At 41.9% G+C, this 19,548-nt stretch overlaps 1 protein-coding gene across 1 annotated transcript in view; it reads left to right on the top strand.

Moving 5' to 3' along the window:
- The window catches only part of LOC137544963 (multidrug and toxin extrusion protein 2-like), a 102,311-nt gene that overhangs the window by 26,981 nt on the left and 55,782 nt on the right, over positions 1-19,548 (top strand). The window contains exons 8-11 of the mRNA XM_068266062.1: positions 6,924-7,021; positions 7,125-7,238; positions 10,968-11,035; positions 15,407-15,515. Of these exons, the coding sequence (XP_068122163.1) occupies positions 6,924-7,021; positions 7,125-7,238; positions 10,968-11,035; positions 15,407-15,515 (389 nt within the window). The remainder of the gene's footprint in view (positions 1-6,923; positions 7,022-7,124; positions 7,239-10,967; positions 11,036-15,406; positions 15,516-19,548) is intronic.

Here is a 19,548-nt window from a genome sequence, read left to right as displayed (position 1 = left end):
TTCCTTTCTTTCTGTTAATCTCTTAATGGCTTCTTGGATATTGGTTTGATTTTTAACCCTCTTGGACCTCTCTGGAAAGAATGCCACTCCCCAGGACACACGAAATATACCTGCCGAACCTCCTAAAACTCCTGCCCAACCACCAAAATATGAAAAACCACCTAACAAGTCCAACCCAAAAAATCCTAGATGGATCCCTAGGGACCACTATTCACCGAAACCACCAAGATATCAAAGACCATTCAAATCCTTCCAGAGACCACCTATTACTTATTTGATTCCCTCTCACTATAGAATCCCAGTAATATATGCTCTCCCCAAGATACATAAAAGTACCACCCACCCCCCGGGTAGACCCATAGTCAGTGGGATTGGTTCTATAACGGCTAGATTGGGAGAATTCTTGGATTGTTTTCTCCAACCTTTTGTCACAAGGGTTCCCTCATATCTGAAGGATTCGAAAGAACTAATTAAGCTTTTTGAGAACGTTAAACTCAGACAAGGAACCTTTTTAGTGACGGCGGATGTGACATCACTATACACCGTTATAAACCAAGAGAGAGGTTGTGAGTCTGTGAGATATTTTTTGGAGGACTCTGGGGATTTTAATGGGGCCCAAGTAGAGTTCCTGATGGAAAGTCTAAAATTTGCCATGAGTAAAAATTACTTTTGGTATCAAAATCAATTTTTTGTGCAGAAGATTGGTGTAGCAATGGGGGCGAAGTATGCCCCCAGCCTAGCAAACTTATATGTGGCGAAGTGGGAAGAGGACTATATAAACATGAATAGACATACTGCACTACGATTTTGGAAAAGGTACATCGATGACGTGGTTTTTTTGTGGGAGGGTGATGAAGCATCCCTGCTACTGTTCATTGATTATATCAACAATAATAATGAGAATTTAAAATTCACGTGTAATTATAGTATGAATCAAATAGAGTACTTAGATTTAATTATCTCTAACGACAATGGCAATGTGAGGACTCACACATTCTTCAAACCCACTGACCGCAATAGTTACATCCCCAAAGACAGCTGTCATCATGAGTCATGGTTAAAGTCAGTACCCAAAAGTGAACTCCTTAGAGTGTATAGGAATTGCACTAATTCTGAGGACTTCCGGAAAGAAGCGGATGTATTAACAGATAGATTTGTAGAAAAGGGATATACAAAGGAGGAGATTGATGAAATTAGGCTAGAAGTTGAGAAGAAAGACAGAAAGGAGATCATTCATAAACAGCCAATGGAGAGAGACAATGAGAGAAGGGTCTCCATGATAACAGATTATAGTATACAACATCGGGAAGTAAAAAAGATTCTAAAGAGACACTGGCATGTGCTGATGGCAGATCCTGAAATGGCTGACATTTTACCAGAAAATCCTAGTGTCACGTATAGAAGAGCTCCGAATCTGAAGGATATTGTTACTAAGAGTGCAATAGATATACCTACACGGGCTTCAGGACGCCTTGTGGATTTCACTGGATTTTATAAATGTGGCAGTTGCTATGCATGCAGACATTGTACCACGGTTGCAAGAAAAACTACCTCTTTCTACAACAATATAAGTGGGGAGAGGTTCGAGATAAGGTCTTTTCTAAACTGTGAGTCCAAGATGGTGGTGTATCTCCTTGAGTGCCCTTGTGGCTTACAGTATGTTGGTTTGACCACGAGGGCACTCAGGGAGAGATTGTATGAACATGTTAATAATATCAGGAATGGTTATATGGACCACTCAGTTTCATTGCACTTTAAGGAACACCATAATTGCAACCCTAGAGGTTTGAAATATTCAGCCATAGATCAGATTACAAGAAACTAAAGGGGTAATAATCAGGACAGGGATCTAGCGAGGGCAGAGATGAATTGGATTATAAAATTGAATTGCATGTCTCCGATTGGTCTTAACATAGATTTTAATCTTAACTGTTTTTTAGCCAACTCATGAATTTTATTGAAAATACGTGTGCATTCTGGAAGGTAGGATGTCTCTGTTATTTACAAATTTTAATATACTATAGTATCAGTGTATATTGGGGGCAATTATTGTATTGTATTTTGTGTATATTTGTGAAGGTTTTATCCCTAATTTTTTATCTAGGTGCATTAATAGCAATAATAGTAGCAATACGTGGAGAGAAAGAAATAGAATTCTCAATCTGTGACTATGGAACTTTTTTGGGATAAGGTGCAATACTATTAATGGACATTAGATGGTGCTATAATAGAAATGAGAGATGAACACTTGTTCTTTGATTTTAATGCTGCCTCGTTTCAGTATATATTTTATGTTATGTTTTATTAATAGGATACTGTGATTGTAATTGCTGATATTCTATGTATTTTATAATGTATTTTAAATATGGAGTAATAATTGGGATGCCGCTGCTGTCAAAAGTAAGGATGCACGCATACATGTGAAAGACGTGTATATCCTTATGTTTATGCGACGAGCTTTAGCTGTATGCAGTTTTTCGCATAAGAATACCGCTAACCTGCACATAAATTTATGGCTATGCGACATATCCGCATAGAAACGCTGATGTGGAACGCATTTGCCAAGTAACATTTCCGCATAGAATTATTGGTGGAACGCATACGCGTTCCAATGACGCGAACCGGATCCAATATGGCCGCCGACCGGAAGTACTCTCTAGAGCGTTCGGCGCTCCGGCAGTTGACAGCAGCTGCTCTTAGGAAAGGTAACTATGTGAGTATCTATATATATGTGCCCCAGCCTGCTCGCTCTCGTATCCCCTGATGACGGCGCAAGGCCGAAACTAGTCGGGACGAGAGCGGGCTGGACACTGCTGATCGCAATTGTAACTTTTCTGAGTACCACAAGGGTGGGAAGTGAACTATCCAGAGAGGGTCCTATACTGGCATGGGACCCTCCTGAAGTAAGTTATATGTTACCTTATTTGTGTGCCTTGCATGGTGAAAATAAAAAGTTGATTTATCCACTGAGGGACATCTCTTCTGCTTCTCTGTTTTTGGTCATTGAGACATATAGGAGGAGTGCAGTTTGCGAGAGTTATCCCTGGAGGTGGATTGGCCTGCTCATTACCATCTGAGTTCCTGGCGCTGTGCATTTGAGTGACTGGCTATTGTAAGGAAATTGGATCTATCCTGGTAGCAGCAGCTCAGGCTTATAACAGCAGGTTGTGGAGCGCCTCTATCCATACCAATGTAAATGCACATAATGACAGACAGCATTTCCCCAGTAAATGCATGTAATGAGAGACAGCTTTTCCCCACTAAATGCACATAATAAGAGACAGCTTTTCACCAGTAAATGCACATAATTAGAGACAGCTTTTCACCAGTAAATGCACATAATTAGAGACAGCTTTTCACCAGTAAATGCACATAATTAGAGACAGCTTTTCACCAGTAAATGCACATAATGACAAACAGCCAGTGTCCCCAGTATATGTAGTCAGGGGTATATGTGCCCAGTACATGTAGTCAGGGGTATATGTGACCAGTATATGTAGCCAGGGATATGTGCCCAGTATATGTAGCCAGGGGTATATGTCCCCAGTATATGTAGCCAGAGGTATATGTAGCCAGGGATATACAGTATGTGCCCAGTATATGTCGCCAAAGGTATATATCCCCAGTATATGTAGGCAGGGGTATATGTGCCCAGTATATGTAGCCAGAGGTATATATGCCCAGTATATGTAGCCAGAGGTATATGTGCCCAGTATATGTAGCCAGAGGTATATGTGCCCAGTATATGTAGCCAGAGGTATATGTGCCCAGTATATGGAGAGAGAGGTATATGTGCCCAGTATATGTAGCCAGAGGTATATATGCCCAGTATATGTAGCCAGAGGTATATATGCCCAGTATTTGTAGCCAGAGGTATATGTGCCCAGTATATGTAGCCAGGGGTATATATGCCCAGTAAATGTAGCCAGAGGTATATATGCCCAGTATATGTAGCCAGAGGTATATATGCCCAGTATATGAAGCCAGAGGTATATATGCCCAGTATATGTAGCCAGAGGTATATATGCCCAGTATATGTAGCCAGAGGTATATATGCCCAGTATATGTAGCCAGAGGTATATATGCCCAGTATATGTAGCCAGAGGTATATATAGCCAGAGGTATATATGCCCAGTATATGTAGCCCGGAGGTATATATTCCCAGTATATGTAGCCAGAGGTATGTATGCCCTGTATATGTAGCCAGAGGTATATGTGCCCAGTATATGTTGCCAGAGGTATATATGCCCAGTATATGTAGCCAGAGGTATATATGCCCAATATATGTAGCCAGAGGTATATATGCCCAATATATTTAGCCAGAGGTATATATGCCCAGTATATGTAGCCAGAGGTATATGTGCCCAGTATATGTAGCCAGAGGTATATGTGCCCAGTATATGTAGCCAGAGGTATATATGCCCAGTATATGTAGCCAGAGGTATATGTGCCCAGTATATGTAGCCAGAGGTATATGTGCCCAGTATATGTAGCCAGAGGTATATATGCCCAGTATATGTAGCCAGAGGTATATATGCACAGTATATGTAGCCAGAGGTATATATGCCCAGTATATGTAGCCAGAGGTATATATAGCCAGAGGTATATATGCCCAGTATATGTAGCCAGAGGTATATATTCCCAGTATACGTAGCCAGAGGTATATGTGCCCAGTATATGTTGCCAGAGGTATATATGCCCAGTATATGTAGCCAGAGGTATGTATGCCCAATATATGTAGCCAGAGGTATATATGCCCAGTATATGTAGCCAGAGGTATATATGCCCAGTATATGTAGCCAGAGGTATATGTGCCCAGTATATGTAGCCAGAGGTATATGTGCCCAGTATATGTAGCCAGAGGTATATATGCCCAGTATATGTAGTCAGGGGTATATGTGCCCAGTATATGTAGTCAGGGGTATATGTGCCCAGTATATGTAGCCAGATGTATATGCGCCAGGGGGCCTCACTCACCTCCGTCCACCCACCCACCTCCGTCCACAGCAGCCAGCAAGTGGGGTCGGGTCGCTCCACTTGAAGGCAGCTCCAGCCAGGGCAGCTCCTCTTCACCGCTCTGGCCTCCGGCGCGCTTGGCTCCCCTCCAGGCTCCGGTCCGCTTCCTCGTCGCACGCACGTCACTCCTCCCTGGCTGGCCGGGCCCGGAAGCCGGAACTATAGATTAACTATTGGGTCCCGGCCGCCAGGGAGTATCAATGCGCCGCCCGCCACGTAGTCCGTCCCCCTCCTCACCAGCCACCTTATCTGAGAAGGAGGGCCGGGAGGAGGGCCTGGGGGGCCCACTGACTGTTAGAACATTATCGGGGGGGGGGGGGGGGGGGTTCGGATGGCATTAAATAAAAAATAAAAATAAAAAAAAGAAGAAAAAAAAGTCCACTTCATGTACGGGCCCCTGTGGCATAGGGCTGCCGCAGGGCCCCTTAGCAACCGCTATGGTTGCTATACTTATTGCTACGCCCCTGGTTGGCCAACTTCCCTGCTCCCTACACAGTTTTTTGGCAGTTAGACAGAGCAACTGCCATTTACTAAGTGCTTTTGAATATAAAAAATATCCCTGACAATCCCCCATGAAGAGATGGACTAGTCCAAAACCTGTCGCTTCTGTCATATTTCTACTACTTACTGTAAGTGACAGCAACATAGGAGAAAAGTAATTTATGGCTTATTTTACTCTGGAAAAAACATATTTCTTATTTGTATGTGTTTGCACAAATTTAAAATTTTACATTTTTTCGCCATAGTGCCCCTTTAAGTCTCTAGTTATTTGACAACCTCTGAAAATAGTTTTTGTACATTCTATAGTCTGGCTAGTTGCTAGGATCAAACAATATAAACATAATATAGCTGAGCGCCTATAGCCACTGGCCTTGTTAACTTGTTAGTCCGAAGTCCGACACCCAAATTACACACTGCGCACACTCGCATGCAAATGTTCAAACAAGTATTTGTTTGAACATTTGCATGCGAGTGTGTGAAGGGTTACTGATTTTTGCTAGTTTTCTGGCCACACCCCCTTCGGCACCACCCTTTCCTTGATAACTTATTTAATGTCCTAACTAGAGGCGATGTGCCTGGATATATGTGTTTTTTTTTTCTTGTTACTGACCCCTGTGGCCAGGGTTTTAATTCAGTGCACTCCCTCCTTCCCGTTTGTGTTTTTTGTCAGCATGCACACAGCTTATGCTGGTGTATGTGCATGGTGCCCATGGATACATTACGTTAGCTCCCTTGTGCGATTGGTATGATGCGCTATCTGTCCCAGGAGAGGACATCAGGATGTGTGCTCCTAATCCCTAAATAGGTTTGATGCAATGAATGTTTGCACTATGCATGTTACAGGGCCAGAGTTAGGACACCTACATTTACCTGGATACTTCTGCGCAGTGTAGGTGACTAAGCATAAGAATGCATTCATCTGTGAACTAAGACCCTGGCTTTTAACTTGGTTTTAACTTTGTTTGAACATTGTGTGTGTGCGAAGGGTTACTGATTTTTGCTGTTTTCTGGCCACACCCCCTTTTGGCACCTCCCTTTCCTTGATAATTTATTTAATGTCCTAACTAGAGGCGATTTACATAGTGACCCATGGCAGTGCCCAAAATACCAGGCGTGCTTTGCACACTTTTTACCTGCTTTGTCGGGTTTACCCTAGTCACAATATATCATTATGGTGCCTGCCAAATTGTCCATACAAACATAAATACAAGGATTTTTCTCACTCGCTTTAACAGAGGAAAGCATGGGATTGGTGATGTTATTTGTTCTATAATGGCTATTATATGAAGAAAAAAAAAGTAAATCCATTAGTTAATGTTTATATTCCTTTATAAAATGTGGTTTTATGCCAGAGAGTAGGACAGGAAAACAAACATGCATGATGAAGGACTTTTGTTTTTCCACAGGGGATCTGCTTTGGCAAATACATTATCCAATATTTTATTGTTTATTGTGCTTTATCTCTACATCCTTGTGAAAAAGCTACATGTGCCCACATGGGGAGGTACGCAAATATAGATATAAAAGGAAGACATTTTTGGAACATATTACAGCAATTGGTGAATTTCTATTCTGTGCATTTAACATTCACAATGTGTGTGCTTCAGGTTGGTCCACAGACTGTTTACAAGAATGGGGCTCTTTTATACGCTTGGCTATCCCCAGCATGCTTATGGTGTGCATTGAGTGGTGGAGCTATGAAATTGGAGGCTTTTTAGCAGGTTGGTAGCTTGTCTGTATTCTGACATTTGTGAGTGAGCTTAATAAAATTCACACTTCACATAAAATCAGTAGTACACATCACACTATTAACAAGCTGCATTCATCTTTTAAAGTGAAATTAAAGTTAAATAAATAAATTAGCATATCATATGACAAAGTTTTAGTAGCAACTGCTTTACACGTTGTTGCCACTGGAACTTTGTCATATGGTATGCTCATTTCTTTATTTCATTTTTAAAAGCATGATGCAATGTGTAATAATTCTCAGGGCCGGTTCTCTCATGAAGCAAGGTGAAACACATCAGGTGCAGAGATTACAAGGGCAGCATGTTTGTACTGTGTGTTTACTCTTACAGCTTGCAGTCAGAGTAGGAGGAGAAGCGAGAGGGGAGCATGCGAGTCAAAGAGGTCATCATTGGGGAAAAGCAGCTTGTTGTGCTGTATGAGGAGTCTGACAGTGAATGAGGAGGGGGGGAGACAGGAGAGCAGCAGTGTTTCATTTGGCTTGAACAGCAGAAGATAGGAGGTGGCACTGCTGTCCTGACTGCGGAGGAATGAAGGACGACCGACTGGCTGAGGAGTTTTTGTCAAAGACTCGCAGCCAGCCAGCCAGCCAGCCAGCCAACCAGCCACCCAGTGTGTTATTGTGTTGAGCTGCAGCATGTCATGTCTCAAATTATTGCATATGCTCCCTCGCTGACCGAGAACATTAAATGAAGCTGAGTAAATTGTTGGATGCTATTGGATCATTTCAAATCGAGGGGGGGGGGGAGGTTGGGGGCGGAGGGCGTATCCTCATAAGTTTGCCTCAGGCACAGGCCTGGATTTACATTAAAGGAGCCTATAGGCAAAGATTTCCTGGAACCCTAAACGTAGCACTCCAGGAACCCACAAACCTCTGCTGAACCACACCACAAGTATGCTGGCTGGACCAGCTGTCACTTCTCACTTACCCATCATAGTTAGCTACAGGTGCCCCTTAGCATTAGGTAGCCAGAGCTATGCACAGTATTAAGTAGGTGCACCCTAGTGAAGGGAGATCTCATCAGTGGAATGCCAAGAGCCGGGTGAGTAACCTCTCATTTACGCTCTACTTGGGACTCAGCATAGGGAAGGAGGGAGGTGCTAGGGGAAAGGAAGGAGCTACCCATCCATTATCAGGCGCCTGTAGGCACGTGCCTACAGTGCCTTATGGGAAATCCGGACCTGCTCAAGCAGCAAAAACTCTAGAACTGGCCCTGATAATATTGTGTAATAATACTGTAGAAACTTTATTTAGTAAATAATGGGATCCCCACTGAGTGAATGTCTGTCAGCGTGGGGACTAAGAGGGTGCTACCAGTATCTGTGGCGTGTGATATGCCGGCCGGCACGTGCATTATGTGCTCCGCATAGCATTTACCTACAGTATAATAATACCTTGCAGCATGCTTTTGTATAGAGATTATGAATAGGTTGTGTTGCAACCTGCAAATTTAGGAGGAAAATAATCTGAGTTGTGAGTAAATGGTTACATGCTCATATATATATATATATATATATATATATATATATATATATATATATATATATATTAATATATATATATATATATATATATATATATATATATATATATATATATATATATATATACTATATATTTATCTATAAACTATATATCTTTCTAACTAGAACTTCTTTTGCATTGCTAAGATTGCTACTCTTTCAATTTTTGTATAATGTATAAGAGTGTTGGGGGGGGGGGGGGGGTGCTTTTCCAGGCTTTTCAACCTGAACAGTACCAGCCTGCATTGTACTTGGCATCAGGAGTTACTCTATGATAGGCACATAGAAATCTCTCCATTCTTGCAAAGCACCCTTGTCCAGTTGTGCTCTCCTGCAACGGCTGGGTAGTGCTCGGTACCAGTGCTAGACAGCCCCACCCCCCAGCAAGCGCGCAGTTTAACCTCCCATCTGAAAGTGGCCTTAAAGCGGATCCGAGATGAAAAACTAACTATAACAATTAACTTGTCTATATATGTTACCTAAAGTTTACACAGCAAATCTAGCTGCGAACAGCTTTAACAGAATATGATTGATTATTCCTGTGATATAATGACAGCAGCCATGTTGTTTGTAAACATTACACAGAGGCTTATCTGCATCTTGAGCAAAAAAACCTAAACCCCCCTCCTCCTCTCTCCTCCCCTCTGCCTCTGAAATCTCTGGCTAGTAATACCTCCCCCTCCTCCTGCCCAGACTGAGCTCCCATGAGCCCTTGCTACTGTCTGAAAGTGCCTTGGCTCTCTGAAAACCTGTGGGCATGGCTTGTGTAGTTTCTAGGAAATTAGAGTATTAAAACAAAAACAAAAAAGTATTTGGCTTGAGGAATGCCCTATAAACAATAGGAAAAGAACACAATTATGCACTGAGTAAACGTTCATCTCGGATCCACTTTAAGGACAAAGAGCTCATCTCCACACCTGATGCCCATAAGTAGTGTTGATGTGAGCACCAAAACTAGTGGAGAGGGTCACAGGGTTGCAGTCCACGTCATTCTTTTTCTTTCCGGCTTATACGGAAAAATCATGCAGGTCAGGTCTTTGCCTTGTGTTAAGTGTACCGGAAGGAATGGATCCTTTAAAAGGAACAAATGTAGATGGTGCCTGTACTTAACATAGGATTAATTTGCGTGTCTGTTCCACTGCTGATCTCCAACGTAAACATTTTGCGTGTTCGCCTCAAGTATGGACTGAGCCTTTTCCATTAGCGAAAGTGATGCAATGCAGCTTTGCATCACTTCCGCTGGCATCCACGTCACTTCCGCATGTCCCGATGCAGAAGTTCATATGGAGGGGACAGCGGGCGGTTGCAGCCGTGCGAGAATCGGATTGCTCCGCACACAATGCACTCAGTGGAAACTGTTCCATTGCTTTGCATTGATTACAGGACACCCGCGGTGCGATGCGGCTATGTAGCCGCATCGCACCATAGCTAATGGAAACCGGCCCTAAGAGAGATGAGGTTTTCTGTTACTGACAGTTCACCTAAACATTTTATTTCTAATGCTACTGCTGAAAATATTGTAAGCAGGGAGTGGACCATTGGACCGTTACCTCTGGTGAAAACGGATTAAATTATACACTACTAGGATAGACTGTCATGCCTCAGCACACCTTTATTGGATTTTTTCCCCGGGTACTCCAGTTTACTCCCACATTCCAAAAATATACAGATAGGTTAACTGGTTAAATTTGGCCTAAAACTGCGATGGACACATGGATATGGTAGGGATTAGACTGTGAACCTCTCTGAGCGGAGCAGTCCTTTTCAGCGCAGGAAGATTTAGGTGCAGCCGGTGCCACCATAGACTAGAATAGGAATTCCTTCTACAGCACGCTCAGTGAGTAACGTCTGAGCCGTCAGAAGACGGAGCCGAAGTTGCTTAAAAAACATAATAATTCGGCCTCCAGCAATCGCTGGAAGCCGAATTATTTCATTCCCCCACTATCCTTGGCGGCCTGGAGGGGGAATAGTAATTTATATGGCCCGGACTTGTGCAGAAGCAGGATCAGCCATATACAGGCTGTATCCTGCGCTCAAGTCTTCTGGTGCCGATTTCATATGTATGCTCCTGAGGGACAGCTACTGACAAGACTATGTACTCTGTAAAGGTGATGTGGTAGATTTCAGTGGTATATCAATACTAAAAAATAATAATTATGCTTTAAATTGTTTATCAATAGGTCTTATAAGTATAGTTGAATTGGGTGCACAAACTATACTGCTGGAGGTGGCTGCAATGAATTACTCGGTAAGTTTTTCATATATATAGCTAAGCTAAAAATGCCTTCTTGCCATCTGCCTTGTCAGCAACCTTGGTGGGAAAATATCGGAATGCCTGTAGTACCCTGGTTGGGGTTTGCAAGAACAAATGGGAGCATTCAGTGGCAGCACCTGGGAGTGGGGCGGTTATATCAGAAATGGTGTGTTGCCATGTTATGCCTTCTAGAGCAAGTATACATTTTAACTGTGATGAACTCACTGTGACAATCTTACCTTCCAGCGGCAGGTCCCGCACGTCTCAGATGGGGACCTTGCTGCTGGCGAAGCTCCCACGCTGACACCCTCCGGTGGCATCCTCGGCCTCCATGCGGCGGTGAACTCCAGCATGCGCAATGCGTCCAAAAGGTCTTAAAGTCTAAGGAGGCGGGTTTGAGCAACGTCAGTGGTGATGTCATTTTGATGACATCACCATACGGGGGAGGAGCTGGTAATTTGGGAGTGGTTTCTGAGATTGGGTATTTTGTATTTAAGGCCATAGATCTCAGTCACTTGCCGGCCTTGATACTAATCAGTTAATATATTGTGTAGACGCACAATATATATGTACTCTAGTCAGTCAGTCTTGTATTTTGTAATTATATCTTGTAATTATTCGAAATATTCTAGTAATATTATTGAAGTAACATCTATTGTATAATTATCTGTATACCGACCTTTTGCCTGCCTCTTGATCTCACTCTTGTCTGATTCTACTGTACCACTGCCATCTGATTTACGTGTTCGACTCGGCCTGTCCCTGACTACGCTTCTGCTTGATCCTTTCAATACGACTGACATCTGACTTATGTGAATGACCCTACCTGTGAATTGACTATGATATTGCCTAGTGACTCTGTACCACGATACCTCTGACTTGTGCATGACTACGGCCTGGACTTGACTAATCTTATTCTCCTCCACAGCTGTGTATTGTACTAGCTACGCTACCTGTTCACGCTCCAGCGTGATACTCTCACTGTCTACTGGCAGGTGGTCTTCTCTTTTTTATTTGCTCGCTAATTACTTAATTACAAGTCTCTGATAATTTGTCCTGCAGCTGGCAATATCAGTTGGCTTCAGTGAGGTGTAAGTATGCATTCAAATTACATCAAACCAGTAAATCAGCTGGTAAACACGGCATTTTCTTTCACACATGCTGTGATGAGAGACCTCTGAAATGCTTTCTAGTGTTTCTGGCTAAAAGCTCTATGTGGAGTTAACAGAAGAACAGTTTCTTTGACAGTTGTTTTTTAATCTACTTTTCAAAACCTTAATTAGCTCCAATAACAATACTTAAAATCTGACAATTTTTACCATGAATTTGCTGATCGGACCTAATAATAACACAGGTCAATGTACTGTGGGTGATAAAGCAAGTTATTAAAATATATAATATATATTTGTCAGTATACACGAAAACCACCTGTTTCTGAGACCTAAAGTGCATAATATTTATTCCTGTGTGTTGGATTACAAAATCCAAAATAATAAACTTTTACTGCCACTTGATTATTTCTGGTAAAAATGTTTGTGAGAAAACGCGGAAAAGCCGCCGCGTGTACTGGCGGCAAGGCAGCTGATTCCGCGTCCAGCGCGGCGGTTTGTCCGCAGCAGCGTGCGTCTGGAGTGGCTGGGTCTGTTAGTTCACACAGGCTGAGGAGCTACGCGCGCGCCAGAAGTCAGACCTTTTATACCAGCAGGAGATGTATCAGCTGATCAGGACGATCAGCTGATTCCTGCTAGACTCCTGATTGGCTGAGTGGCTCGGGCGGGGCGGCAGAGTCCTGCAACTATATATTCAGGTTGCTTGTCAGTTGCTGGTTGTCTGCCATTGCGATCACTACGTGGAAGCACTCAGACCTTAGTCAGATCCAACAGTGTGTTTGAACCAGGAGGACCTGGGAATTCACACTGAGCCAGATTACAAGTGTTATTATTCTGTTATACTTCAGACTAGTTCCAGGGTGTAGAGACCACGGACCTCACACCCAAGACTAGGGAACTTGTGTTATCATTCTGTTATACTTCAGACTAGTTCCAGGGTGTAGAGACCACGGACCTCACACCCAAGACTAGGCATTGTTTGTTATTTGTTATGACCTGTTGCTTTCCTGACTATCCCTCTGCTTTCTGATTCGGTACTACGCATATCTGATATCTCGTTGCCAAACCCTGCCTGTCTTGGATACCGAATCAGCCTTCTGTCTTTGTACTTTATCTGTCTGTGTGTTGCCGACCTGGCTTGCACGACCTCGAGAGCTATCTCTCTCCACTTAAGAGATAGTCTCCAGACCTGGTAGTGACTACTACCCTCAGGTGTCACTCACTCACAGGTTCAGCCTACCTTACCCTGAAACTTGACCCCTTTGGAGTTCTCAGGCTACTAGAAGGTCTCTGTTCCTACCAAAAGGCAGTATCGCCCGTATCGCCAAAGACCACCTGCTCCTCGGGTGGTCTTACTCAAAGTCATTACTGTTGCACCAAACACTCACACTATAAAGGTGTCCAGAGGTTAGTTATACTTGGATTATCGGTGATTCTGCAGATCATCAATAATCAGGTATAATCTGTATTCTTGGTGATACTGCAGATCACCAATAATCAGATTCTCTCTGTGTGCTGACACCGATCGTTACAATTTTCTATTGAAATTTCATGGTGCTTTGAATCTTCTATTGGAATTTTATAGTGCTTATTATTTACGAACTATCTCATTATATGTCCTGCTTATGAATATGGTGGGTCCCAAACAGAATCTGCAAAGTAGTTCTTAAAGTGGTATAAAACTCTGACATAACATTCAATATAATGTGTTTTCCTACATTTTATTACCCATTTAGTTACTATATTTGCTTTTGTGAACAAGTAATATTATCTGTTTACCAATTACAAGTTCCCAAAGTACAGTTTATCTACTCTGAAAGCTGCCATTGCATTTTATTCATAGATTTTAATATATAAATACAGCAGCTATCTAGTGCTAATTTCTCATATGTCTCTGCTTGTCAGCTCAGTAGAGTTCTGTTTCATCCCCTGGCTGGCTGTAACTAATTGTAGCAACAGAGGAATGCAAACAAAAGATAATGTTGTCACCTCTTCCGATAGGGATAGGGATCAAAAGCTGAAGGAGCTTTCCACTTTAGAACAACGTGCTGTGTTTAACTGTTTGAATGCTGTTCTGCTGCCTTTTTTTGTGATAGTAGGTTTAAGGCTGTAAATAATCTTTTAGAACAAAGAGGAAATGCTAAGTTTCAGACCACTTGAACAAAGTCTAGGATGAGGAAAAGGAGCAGTGGTGTTCTTGCCAGCAGCGTTTCACAATAGTGCTGTTTGTCGTGCCCAGTGTACATTCTCAAAAAAAAATCTGTCCTGACTAGGGCCCAAACGTTTTTTTAGAAATTTGTATTGATATGATGGCAAGTAGTAGACATGTCCTGTAACAGGGAAGGCTTCATGCCTCTGTTGTAGTTCTTAACAAGGGTATTCTATTCAGCAGTGGTGCTAATATCAATGCTACTAAGAAAGAAAAAAATGAAGCATCTTACACCGGTGGTAAAGTGTCCAGCCAGTCCACGATCCTTCCATGGACTCTCTTCCTTTTTGCAGCTGTGCCCCTCTTTGTGTATGAGCGTGGCTGCAGCCAGTTGGGTTTGCACCTGCACAGTCACACAAAGCCATTCGTGTACAGAGGAAAAAGTTGTGCACAAATGGCTCCATGCTACTGTGCAGGGGCAGGCCTTATTTTGCGCCTGCACAGAGTATCTTCTAAGGGTCCCTGTGCAGCCACGGAGGGGAGTAAGAAGATCAGGAAAGCCTCTGGACTGCTTACATATTAGAATGTGACGGGTGAGTTGGGCGCCGGGAGAGAAGAATGACGCTCTCCCTGCTACCGCTAAAGTAATTCGAGCCCAGAATTACTCTTACGCACCCCGTGCAGCATAACATTACTGCAATTTGGCACCTGGCTGTGAGTTCCGTGCGCTGAAACCACCTGCTTCGTCTCTACTATTCAGAGGCTTTCCCCGCTGAGCTAAGTATCTAACTTTTTTCCTCACTTCAGGGACCCTTTCTATTAACAAATTGATATACAGTAAATGACAGCCTGCTGTACTTTTTTTTTTACATTTAACCTTCTATTCATTTTTTGGATATGCATGTTTTAAACCTACTCCTTTTCACTGTTCAATAAAAGTTTCTTGAAAAAGAAATAAAAAACTTAAGAGTCCAAAATTATTAGTAGTAAAATGTTTTAGTGTGTTTTAGTGTGTTAGAAAATTCATTAAAAATAATAAAACTCTGATCTTAATCTGACTTGTGTTGTGTTAACAATGAAATGTTTTGTAAATTATTTTTCTTCCAGGTAGCACTTGGATTAGCTGTAGCTGCAAATGTGCGAATAGGCAATGCTTTAGGAGCTGGAGATGTGGAACAGGCTAAAACATCATGTAAAGTTGTCCTTTTATGCATAGGTGAGTATAGCTATTTAGGCATTTTATGCCTACTACTAGACATGGTGGACATTGAATTCATCAATTTTAAATTCAATCTATGTGCACACAAATAAAAACTGCAACAATAAGGTGCATATACTGCAGTTATTGACTTCCCTGCTACATCAGAAAAGACTGTTAGGGCCCTTTTCCACTAGCATTCGCAATCACAAACGCCAGCGATTGCGATTTTTCATTAATTCTGTTATGCAATTGCGATTTGCGATTTTCATTTGAATTGCATTATCATTGTAAAAATAACTCCAGAAAGCGATTGCGATTTGTGATTTCCAAATCGAATCACTGTAGTGGAAAATACTTCTCGGGATTTCTATGATAAAGTAACAACCCTAGCGATTTAAAAATCACTAGCAATTTGTGATTTTGCGTTTCAGCAATCGCAATCGCTCTAGTGGAAGAGGGCCCTTAAGTTTGTATTAACCAGCTTTTTTTCTGGATGAGGCATGAAAATAATAGCCATCATCTCTGGAGCCCATGTAAAATAGCAATGGTAGAGATTTGCTACTCTAACTCTACAAGAACAGTGGTAGGCATACTGGGAGCAGTAGTTCACCAGAGTTTAGCTACACAGTTGCTGAACTCTAGAACCAGGTTGTTTTGGCACCACAACTAGCAGGCATCTCAGACGTCTGTGTTAAATTTCGGCAATGGGGCAACCATCCGTGCATTTGGGGGCCTGATGCCAGTAATAGCTGATCTACTATATACAATTTAATGCTTGTAGATGATCAGCTACAACTAATGGTAGTTTGGGCGCCCGAGTTTAAATTTAGTTTTAGGCGCTTTTAAGGGAGTTAAAGTTAGGCATTGGGTGGGAAAGGAGTAGTTAAGGTTAGGCACCTCCAGGTTAGGCACTTAAAGAGACACTAAAGCGAAAAATAAATATATGATATAATGAATTGGTTGTGTACTATGAATAATTACTAGAAGATTAGCAGCAAAGAAAATATTCTCATATTTTTATTTTCAGGTATATAGTGTTTTTTCTAACATTGCATCATTCTCTAATATGTGCAGATTACACAACACTCAGCATTCAAAATGATTCTTTCAGAGCAGGCTGTGAACTAATGACCTCTGCCAGAGGAAAAGTAAATAGTTAACTAACAGTTGAGATAATAAAAGTCAGATAACAGCTCTCTCCACGACTTTGAAAGTCGTAGAGGAAATGGCTTTTTTGTATAGAGATAACATCTGGAGTTTCTTAACTCTTCCTGTACTGGAAACAATTAGACTCATGTGTCTGATCTTAATGTTTTATTTCTTAGCTGTACTACACATACAAATCATAATATCATAGTTTTTTTTTCGCTTCGGTGTCTCTTTAAACAGGAAGCTTTAAGAGAACCTGTACTGAGTAAAAATATTTAAAATAAACACATGAGGTAACTTCAAATGAACATTACATAGTTAGCTTGCCATCAGTTCCTCTCAGAAGCTCACCATTTTCTTCTGATAATAATCCCTTCCAGTTCTGACAATATTTTGTCAGATCTGAAATATATCAGTTGCTGTCAGTAAAATATCAGTTGCTGTCAGTTATAGCTGAGAGGAAAACTGATGTACCAGGTAATGTCCATGTTTCCCTATGGCTCAAGTGGGTGATATTACAGTTGAACTGTGTGCTGACCAGAAAGCTGTTATGGGTAATGGCCATTTTCAAAATGGAGGACGGAAAATTCCCTTGATCACAGTGCACAAACAGGACGCGGGACAGGAGGAAGACACTGAGGAGTAGACTACATGGAAGGTAAGTATGACTTGTGTATGCTTATTTTGACTTTTAATTTTCAGTTCAGGTTTTCTTTAAGGTTAGGATAGGTTTCGGGTAGGCCGTTATTTTACTATTATAGGCTTGTCCCGGTGCCCACCTGAGGCTGCGCTGCGGTAATACGTACTCAAACTCTGGTCATTTAATTGGCAGTAGCAGAGCTCTGGAAGAACAAAGGTGGGCATACTGGAAGCTGTAGTTTAGCACTGTAGCCAAACTCCGGACTTTTTAATTACCGGCCTGGCTTGGATGATTAACCTGGCTTAGGAGTAAGTAAGGAGTGGTTAGTAATAGGTATATGGTTAGGAGTAGGCAGGGCCGGCGCTACCATAGAGGCAAAGGAGGCATCTGCGCCAGGGCCCCAGAGCTTGTAGGGGCCCCCAGTGGCTACAAGAGGAAAAAAAAATTCAAATCGACCTTATAGTTTTTTAAAAAATCGATTTTAAAGTTTCAAAGGAAAAAAATTAACATTTAAAAACCAGCCGACTTTAATAGTTAATAGCAAATCCACCTTAAATGGTAGAAACCCTAAATTTGCAGGATATGTTAAGAAGATCATTGGGAATAAGAGGAAAAAACAATTTTTCAAAAAGACCTTATAGTTTTTGAGAAAATCGATTTTAAAGTTTCGAAGGAAAAAAGTATACTTTTAAATGTGGTAAATGTCACTTTTAGTACCTAACGGTAGTGTAATTTTACATGCATCAAAAGAAAGAGCAATAAATTTCCTGACGGGGTTTCCAGGGGGTCCATACGCAGCCGCATCGCTTTGGCCAGGGATCGCTATACAGTCGCAATATGGCTGTATGAAGATCCCTGGCATTTTTTTCCTATTTTCCCAATTTTTTTATGTTTAGAGTGTGGGAATTTATTTTTTTTAAATTATGTGGGGTCCCCCCTCCTGAAACTTTTTAACCCCTTGTCCCCCATGCAGGCTGGGGTAGCCAGAATGTGGAGCTCCGACCGATTGGGGCTTCAAACCCTGACTATACCAGCTGCAAAAAAGATCCCTTAAAGAGACTCCGTAACAAAAATTTCATCCGGTTTTCTTCCATCCTACAAGTTCCAAAATCTATTCTAATGTGTTCTGGCTTACTGCAGCACGTTCTACTATCACCATCTCTGTAATAAATCAACTTATCTCTCTCCTGTCAGACTTGTCGGCCTGTGTCTGGAAGGTTGCCAAGTTCTTCAGTGTTGTGGTTCTGTGATGCATCTCCACCCTCCAGGCCCCTCTCTGCACACTGCCTGTGTGTTATTTAGATTAGTGCAGCTTCTCTCTGCTCTATTATCTTTTACAAGCTGGATAAATCCTCCTCTGAGCTGGCTGGGCTTTCACATAATGAGGAATTACATACAGGCAGAGCTGTCTGCACTCTGCAGGAAGAAACAGCCTGACACTTCAGTGGAAGATAGCTGCAGAGGGAAAGAAACACACAAATGATCTCTTGAGATTAAAAAGGAAGGCTGTATACAGCCTGCTTGTGTATGGATGTATTTTCTATGTGTGGACATAATGTACATCAACCTACTTCCTGTTTTGGTGGCCATTTTGTTTGTTTATAAACAAACTTTTAAAAACTGTTTTTAACCACTTTTAATGCGGCGGGGAGCAGCGAAATTGTGACAGAGGGTAATAGGAGATGTCCCCTAACGCACTGGTATGTTTACTTTTGTGCGATTTTAACAATACAGATTCTCTTTAATGCCAATTTTTGCTCCGGGGTATCTGTTGGGGGGGCCCCCCAGGTTTATTTTGCCCTGGGGCCCCATTGTTGCTTAAACCGGCCCTGGGAGTAGGAGAGGACTGGTTAGTGTTAGGCACAAATAGGGTAGGGTTCCTGTAAGAATTAGGATACTAAGGGGCATAGCAGAATATTGGTATAATTACCGGTATTCTGCAATTGGGATAGTAGAATATCGGTAGAATTACAATTACTATACCAGTAGAACATTGGAAAAACCCCTTGTGCCTTTTTTGCATAAATGCAATATCTGTATGTGTTCACTTTTATATGTAAGGTCTGGTACACTATATTAGGTTCACTTTAACCTTACAGTCGATTTTTTAAAGGATTCTAGTCCAGGTGGTTTGCTGCATACGTTAGGCTCTTCAGTACTCTCCAACCCTTGTAAATAAGGACCATTCAAAAACACTAAAATAATTATTAGTTAGAACTCTATGGGCCCTATGCAATTAACTAACTCGCCAGTGATAAG

This window comes from Hyperolius riggenbachi, chromosome 2 (genome assembly GCF_040937935.1).
Source record: "Hyperolius riggenbachi isolate aHypRig1 chromosome 2, aHypRig1.pri, whole genome shotgun sequence".
Taxonomy (NCBI): Eukaryota; Metazoa; Chordata; class Amphibia; order Anura; family Hyperoliidae; genus Hyperolius; species Hyperolius riggenbachi.
The sequence above is the reverse complement of the archived record's forward strand: the minus strand, read 5'-3'. Positions and strand labels throughout refer to the sequence as shown.